Source organism: Alligator sinensis, unplaced genomic scaffold (assembly GCF_000455745.1).
Source record: "Alligator sinensis unplaced genomic scaffold, ASM45574v1 scaffold820_1, whole genome shotgun sequence".
Classification (NCBI taxonomy): domain Eukaryota; kingdom Metazoa; phylum Chordata; order Crocodylia; family Alligatoridae; genus Alligator; species Alligator sinensis.
The window spans coordinates 813,263-822,035 of NW_005842428.1; the positions used below are offsets into that span (position 1 = coordinate 813,263).

The window sequence follows — 8,773 nt, forward strand, 5'->3', positions numbered from 1 at the left end:
CAGAAGGCCCGCCGGGGTGCGCCCCGGGGGTGCGGCAGGCCAGCCATAGGGTGTCGTGTGGGGAGCAGGCACAGGTAGTGCCTACCAGCTGCAACACATGACCACAGAGTAGGGTGTGACCCCACATGGCCCGCCACCCCTACATGGCCAGAAGCCACGCCCTCCTGCACAGGGAGTGCCTGCCGGCTGTGGCCACACAGGCTGCGTGGTGGAAGGGGCACGGTGCATGACCGCATGGGTAGCACTTACCAGCTGCAACACACAGTGGCTGGGCTCCCCCCCCCTACACCCCCCCCCCCCCCCCCCCCCACCCCACTCCTCCTCTCTCTTCTCAGTTTCTGCAGCTGTGAGGTGTAGGGGCATGGTGCGTGGCAGCAGGGTGCCACACAGGGTGTGGGGGGGCGCAGGTAGGCAGCCACTCCAGTATGCGGCTGTGAGGCAGGACATAGCCATGGAGCAGGGCACACCGTCCCGTCCACTCCCCCTCACGCGTCACGACCCCACACACCCTGTGCCACACCACAGAGTCATGCTCCACCGTATGCGGCCACAGCCAGCATGTGCCCTCCCTGCCCTGACCACTCCCTGCACTGCAGCCATGCACCACCCGCTCCATGCAGCCAGAGGCTGCTGCCCACACCACACCCTGTGGCCGAGCACTGCCCCATGCAGCTGTGCGCCACATGCTGGGGCCACTCCCCACACCACGCACGCACAGCCAGTGGGCACTGCCCACACCATCCCCCGCACTCTGCCCCACACACCCCAAGCCCCATGCCGGGGGGGGACCACTGCCTGTGCCACATGGCTGGCAGGCATTTCTTGCAACCCTATACCATGGCTGCTCCCCATGCCACTCGCCACGCCCCCATGTGCCCTGTATCACACCCTGGGGCCGCTCCCCATGCCACACAGGTGCAGTCATCAGGCCCTCCCCTCACCATGCCACGTTTCCCTGCATGCCCCGCGCCACACCCCAGGGCCACTGCCTGCACCACATGGCCTCAGCTGGTGGGCATTCCCTGCACTGTGGCTGCTCCTTGCACCACTCACCACAGTTGTGCACCACGCCACTCCACACACCCTGTCCAACACTCTGGAGCTATGCCCCATGGCAGGCAGCCAACAAGTTTTCATCGCGCCACACCCGGTGATCGCACAGCACCGCCTTGCGCAGCTGTGCGCCTTGCCCCCCACTCTGCCACACACCAGAGCTGCTCCCCACACCATGCAGGCATAGCCAGTGGGTACTCTCTGTGTCACACCCTTCTGCAAACCCTGCACTACACCATGTGGCTGCAGCCAGCAGGCATTCCCCATGTCATGGCTGCTCCTCACGCCACTCCTTGTGGTTATGCACCACGCCACCCTGCGCCACACCCCTGGGCCACTCCCCGCACCATGCAACCAGCAAGCACTCCCCGTGGCATGCCCTCTGGCCACGTGGCACCCCCTGCAACGCAGCCATGCGCCATGCCCCCCCGCGCGCCCTGCGCCACACCCCAGGGCCACTGCCCGTGCCACGTGGCTGCAGCTGGCAGTTGCTCCCCCCACTGTCGCCATTCCCTGCACCATGCCCTGAGGCTGTGCACCCCCCCACCCCATATACTCTGACATGCAGCTGGCAAGTGCTCCCTGCACCATGGCCGCTCCCTGGGCCATGGCCAAGCACCATCCCCTGCACAGCCACTATCCCACCCCATGCACAGTGTGGCAGTAATGGGGGATGGAGCAGGGCATGACCCAGAGAAGAAGTGGAACCGGGGCATGACCCAGAGGGGCAGTGGGAGGAGGGGGGTGCAGGGCAGTACCTGTAATGGCAGCAGGGGAGCAGGGAGTGGGGCAGGACCCGAAGTGGCGGTGGGGGAGGGAGTGGGGCAGGACCTGAAGCGGTGACAGGACAGGGGGAGCGGGGCTGGACCCAAGGTAGCCGGGGGAGGCCATGGGGTTGGACATGGGTCTCTATCCCTGCCTCCCCCCCGCCCATCATTCACGATGGGCATTTTTCTAGTATATATATAAAAACAAAACACCACATGTGTGTGTTTGTGTGTGTGTTTGTACATGTTTTGGGTTATTTTGTTATATGCGAAAATTGGGGATTTTTCTTTATCAGAGAAAACCAGGATCCCTGCTTATAGGAAGCATCTGTACTTAAGTCACATATGTACTTATACGTTAACTTTAGCTCCTTTCTGTCTGGGAAGAAGACAGCAAGCAGTAAGAAGTGGAAAAGAATCTATGCATTAAGAAGGAAGCTGGCCTGTCAGGTGCACTAGGTTATGCAACATATTCCACTATAACCGTTTGAACAACTTTTTATTTTCAAGGTTATTCTGGTGCAAGTTAATCCAGGGGAAGCATTTACAATAAGAAGAGAAGATGGACAGTTTCAGTGCATTACAGGTAAAGGAAATCATATTTTATCTTGCTATTTTCTGATTTAATTTCTGAATAAACAAAAGGCAAGGTATTGTTTCAGGGTGTAACTTTCTGGTATTAGAAAATGGAGAAAGAATTGTAGAAAGGAAATGGCTTATGAGCAGATTGCCCCTGGTATTCACATATGGCTCTTTTTAAATTTCACTATCATAACGAGTCTGATTTTTTTTCCTCTTTTGTGAAATTGTATTCTGCAGAGAAAATTGTTAAGTCCACAGTACAGATGAAAAAATGCCATAGCAACAATTTTGGTTTTGCTTATTACATGCAAAGCTAACATTAGAAATTAAATAAATAAATCAGCTTTAAGCTATTTATTCTCTGGAAACCAGTTTGACCATTATTTGCAGATAAAATATTAATCTTAAGGATTTTTAGTGATGAAGAAAATGATCTTTGAATTCTAATATAATAAAAGCCTTTGTCTGTCTGTCTGTAATGCTTTATTCGCACTCTGATCTGGTGTCTTGGCAGCCAATTACAATGCTGACTGAAACAATCAATCAGAGTGCTCCAAGAGTGTTCCAGACAGGAGGCAGTAGTGGCACAGTGGAGCGCCACCATGATGGTGGGGACAGAGGCACCCCGCCTCCGGGTCCTGCTTTTTGGAGGCGGTGGCGGCACAGGGTGCTGGCCGATGGGGATGGAGGGAACAGTGGGGCAATCTCCCCCCACCCACTCCTAGGAGGCAATGGCACGGGGTTGTGGGTGGCGGTGCTCTGTCCCTGCCTGACCCCCCGTCATTCCTGACAGGCAGTTTGTTAGTAAATAAATAAAAATCGTCCATTCCATTTGAAGAGACTACAAAAAGTTAAAAGTTTCCCATTCCCAGCGGAACCACAGGTCACAATAGGCTATGACTATGTAGACATCCTGGTCTCTCTGTGTTTTTCAATGCAAGTATAGTGCTGTACTGCTATAAACGTTGGTACCAAAGAGATATTAGTCTAAAATGTGTATATGTTCTTAGCATTTGCTCTTTACCATTCAAGCACAACTATTATCATATAAGGAACATTGTCTTTACAAATGACCTAGTCTCAAGCCTTCATAGTAGTGTGTTCAAGTTTGGGAAACAGTAAATTAGAGAAACAAAGTCAGATTCTGACTTCCTATACCAAGCATTGTGATGTCCACTCCGTATTCCTTAGTTTAAGTTCTTCCTCAAGCATAACAAGAACACATTGATCACATACGGTACACTGCAATGTAGACAAATGTTTGATTTTGTTTGCCACAATTTTTTTGAATTCACGTTATTACTTTTGAATTATGTTTGCATAAATTTATAAAATCTACAGATACTTGAATTATGTATATATGAAGGTGGGGAAAAGTGTTTTCCATAGTTAAGGGGATTCGAACAAGACCAACAGTAAGAGTAATAAGATAATTACAGCAGAAGTCATGGAATGAAATTTAGGGGAGGAAAAATTAGGCTGGGTGGCAGGGGAAAACTTGCCACAGGGTCTGCAACTGTAGGGCAGTCTCATTCATATTTCCTCTGGCCCAGGCCCATGCTGTTTAGACCACAGCAGCATCAAGAAACTTACTGGTACTCTCTACCTTTAGTCTTTTATCTTCAGTTAAGTGCCACATGGGAGCCTACAATACAGTGTGATTCTCAGCAGCATGCACAATCTTTAAGAAAAAATTGATAAACAGTTTTGGGGCCAGAACCCAGGGCTCCTCTCACATCTGAGGTGAGCACCTCTTATCACAGGATTATAGTCATGCTCCCTCTTGCTTGCTTGCCTGGTCCCATGATTTTTGCACTTTTGTTTGCCCAGCAGGCCAGTTTCAACAGGCAGGGTGAGGGGCCTCCATCCTAATAGTACCTGTAGCCTCATGGTTAGAGCAGCCTCCTGAGACATGGAAGATATAGGTTTAAGTCCTTCAGGCTGAAGTCCTACAACTGTACTTCCTGGATCAGCAGTTGCAAAATTGTGGTCCTCAAGACCATGTTAAATCTTAAAGAGACAGAGCTGAGAGATGGTACTAGGAAGCAGGACTAGGGCCAGAGGAGAAAAGTTCAAAAAGACAATCTGGTGGAAAAAGTAAAAGAGGTGATTGGTCACAGGAGATGAGAAAAGGGGCAGCTAACCATAGAAGAGCTTAACCATAGGACAGCTATTGTCAAGGGGTGTCAGCTCCAACAGAAACATTTTGGGCTTTTCAGTCTAGTAAGGAATTAGTAAACTAAAGGAATTTAAGAGGAGTTTTTATGTGCCCTTGTTGTGAAGAAGTCTAACACCATACTGGGCTGCATTAGTAGGAGCACTGTTAGCAGATTAAGTGAAGTTGATTATTCCCCTCCATTCGGGACAGACCACATCTGGAGTATTTTGTCCTGTTTTGCGCCCCACACTTCAGAACGGATGTGGACAAATTAGAGAGAGTCCACCGGAGGGCAATGAAAATGGTTAGGGGGCTGAGGCACATGGCTTAGGGAGGAGAGACTGAGGGAACTGGGCTTATTTAGTCTGGAGAAAAGAAGACTGACGGGGGATTTAATAACTGCCTTCAACTACGTGAAGGTGGTTACAAAGAGGATGAAGCTAGATGGTTCTCAGTGATGGCAGATAACAGAACAAGGAGCAATGGTCACAAGTTGCAGCAAGGGAAGTTTAGGTTAGATATTAGGAAAAACTTTCTCACTAGGAGGGTAGTAAAGCACTAGAATAAACTACCCTGTGAGGTTGTGGAATCTCCATCACAGGAGATTTTTAAGACCCGACTCAACAAAGCCTTGCTGGGATGATCCTGCTTTGAGCTGGGGGGTTGGGCTAGATGACCTCCCAAGGTCCCTTTCAACCCTAATTTTGTATGATTCTGTGATTCTATAAGTACCTTACAGAAATGGGCCAAGGGCCATCATAAAAACATAATGGCCTGATATTTCAAACCTGCTGGGCATTTGACTGAGAATAAATTTAGCCCTGTGCAGAAGGCCGAAATAGGGCTTGTGAGCACTTAGGTCTCACTTAGGCCCTACACTGAGGGAGTGAAAAACACAACTTTTTTGCTGGACTCAGCCTAGGGCTGAATTTCCCCTTTTCCCTGAAGGAACTTTCTCACAACGTTTTCTGTTAAAAGTTTGATCATGGTACATGGGGGTCCATGAGAAATTTTGAAAATTGACAGCAGCCTTTTGGCCCAAAGTATCTGGGAACAACTGCACAATGTTATACCAGCAGCAAAGTGAACCAGTCATATACAAAGCTATGATTTAGGAGCCTAAGTTTAAGTAGAAATTTCAGTCTGTGAAATGATGGAGTGGCGGCTTTTTGGATAGTTCCCTGTCTTCAGTATTCTTAGTGGTGATTAACTCAATCCAAAGTATTTATTTCTCACTTTTAAAATACAAGGAATTTAGGCTCCCAACTTGGACTTGTGAATCCCACTTCTAGAGCCAGCACCTTTTAATTTTTAATTGCTGTCATGCTCAGTACCATCAGGCCCAACTCCCTTTTTTGGACCCAGGCCTTAGATATTGTTGTTCATCACTAAATATTCTTGAATAATGAAAAAGTTCTTTGAGATTAAATCAGTGAACCAAGGGAAACTGCTTCAAAATCACTCTTCAGTTCTCTACAAAGAATATTGTCGTCTTGGAGAAATGGTAACTGTTTCAGCAGTCACTGATGATTAAGATGACCTGTCTCTTATGAACAGCCTGAAATACCCAGCCTGGAAATTACCAGTTAAGGGACTACACACATCTTCACCAAGAACTTGGTTTGCCTATTGCATGTTATATATATGTAATTGGATACAGGTTTTGCAGGTCAACTATACAGTACTAACCCAGTCCTAAAAGTTAGATTCTTTATACCACCCGGAGACATCACAAGTACATGGACTCTTACATATTGAGAGGAGAAGGAGAGACTGCACTTACCTGTTAATTTCTCTGCTTTAAGATCTTTTATGCAAATCCAGACCACCCCTTCTCTGGAATAATTTGCAAAATACCTTTGTTAAGACTAACTTTAGTTTTGTAATTATAGCTAAACATCTATTTTGTTAGTAATGCTTTTAAAACTACAGTTGAATTCTGGGGGTTAACAAAGCTTTTATGTGCTATCAAAAATCTTAGCTATTCTGGCTTCATCAGCTGGCTGGGGTGAAATTATACCCTAACTGAAACTCTCTGGTTTACTAAAGAAGAACTCAACTGATGTAAATTAATCATTTTTCCCCATCTACTAAAAAAGCCTGTGGTTCTGTTGAATGTTTTGAAATTTTAGTACTGTGTGCCAGAATAGTTGTATAATCAGAACTATATTGAGGATTCTTAGAAGACCTTAAGGAAAATGTGAGCCTTTTCAGAAATCCATGTTTGTTGCACTGTATTTTTTTGCTTCCCTTTTGAACCACAAATCAGTCAACCTTGAAACTGACAGCTTGTGGAATTTATTTGAAACATACCAGGGTAGAAATTATTTCACAGTACTTGAGGGGAAGATAGAATATTCTGTCACTGAGGTAAAAGTGAATAAAACATAATGAATATAAAAGTAAGTTTTCATTCTTTCAGTACAAGGTACTAAGCAAATCATTGTAACAACTCACGTTTTTGTATTGTAACTTTAAATTATTTGTTGACTTGGTAAAAAAAATGAACAAACACTTTTTATACAAGGTGTAACTTTAAAATAGAGATATTTTTTTTAGATGGATGACAATTTAACACCTTTCTTGTATAAATATATCTACAACATGTCACAACTGTAACAGTGATTATCATCCTTGTCAGCTCTCACAGTTTCACCTCTCCTGCTTTCTGGATAGACTCTTCTCTGTTCTGCAGACTCTTAGATACAGCTGCTAAATCCTCTACATCACTCTAGGCTCTGAGTTCAGGTAGCAAATGGTCACTGTTACTAGCTCTCAAGCACACCCCCCCAATATAGTCTCTGTGTCAGATATCCTCCTTGGGCAGTCTAGCTGCCTAGCCCCCTGAACCAGTGTCATAATCTCCCCTAGCCCTGAGCTGCTTAGATATGACTCCCTGACTCCCCCTGACTATGGAAACTTAGATTTCCTAGTTACAGTCTTCAAAACAAAGTCACAGGAAAGTCAGGAACACAGGGTAACCAAAGGAATTTCTAATCCACAAACATTGAGCCCTTGCAAAAAGCACTAGTTATGGATTAACGGAAAGCTGCCAACTCCTGAATTCAGTCTCCTGGTCTGATTCTGCCAACCTTATGAAACATGGGTTTGGTTCAAGACTTTGCCACAGTCTTTCTGCCTGGCTTGGTCATTTTGTTTCGGGCATTGTTTGGTTCCCCTTCCTCAGAGAAGTAAGTATTTTTAAAATTGACTTTGGCTTGTTTCCCCATGGCTGCTACAATGTGGTAGAAAGTCAATGGCCCTGCTGAAAGAAAATCCCTTGTGCTTGTATGGAAGTCATTTAGTGTTGATAGCACTTGATTCCTCTATCACAGTTTTAAAACACTGGCCTGTCCAGTAAGTATCAGGCCTCTGATACAAAAGAGATGATTTAATCCAAGATTAGCCAGCTGGCAGCTTGGGTATCACAAATGGCACAGGCAACCTGTGTATGTGGCATATAACAGATCAGGAAGGGGACAGCCAGCACAGTGGTAGATGGGATAGAAAGCAGAAAACAAATCAAATCATGCAGCAAGCACAGGGAAGGAGGCAGAAAGTAGAGCAGCAAATTGGGCAGGGGAAGGAGATCAGAGTGGCACTTGGGGTGGGCACAGGGGTTAATTTGTGGCACTCCTGCCAGAAAGGTTGATCCTCACTGTTCTAATCCAGATTACAATCACAAAAGGTGTTTACAAAACAAAATATAGAATTAATAATGTCATCCAAATCTTTCACAGCTGTGATATGTGATTGGTAAGCTCTGGAAAGTCAGCTCTGATACGGTCAGCTCTAGAAGGGGTTCTCTACTCTGTGTGGATTTGGGGTTAATTTTTGTGAAATGCTTTGGAAAAAGGAGGCTATATATCAATAAAATAAAGGCATATATCAATAAAATGCATGTATCCACATATGTCCTATATTTGAAGATATTATCCGTATGACAACTAATGAAATAAATATTATGGCCACGTCCAAATGAGCATGGTCATGTGGTATGTGGCATTGCAGACCTGTCTGCAGTGCCACAGACCGCATATTCAGGCATTTCCTGTGCTTCTACCTTCCACTGCAGAGGTGGGGGTTTGACCCCAGGAGATCCCAGGGTCAAAAAAACCTGCGTGGAAAAAAGTGAGACAGCACACATGGCTGCAGTGCATGCTGCCCAAAACGAGTCTGACCCACCTGCTGGCCGGGCTCCAAGCTGCAGGAA

General features: G+C 46.4%; 1 protein-coding gene across 6 annotated transcripts in view; it reads left to right on the top strand.

Annotated features, from left to right (window-relative positions):
• FNDC3A (fibronectin type III domain containing 3A) overlaps positions 1-8,773 on the top strand; it is a 215,434-nt gene that overhangs the window by 85,188 nt on the left and 121,473 nt on the right. For 5 of the 6 annotated variants that reach the window (XM_025211750.1, XM_014522982.2, XM_025211754.1 and 2 more), the window contains one exon: positions 2,331-2,406. The exons of the other annotated variant lie outside the window; for it this stretch is intronic. In XM_025211750.1, the coding sequence (XP_025067535.1) occupies positions 2,331-2,406 (76 nt within the window). The remainder of the gene's footprint in view (positions 1-2,330; positions 2,407-8,773) is intronic. 6 annotated transcript variants of the gene reach the window in all.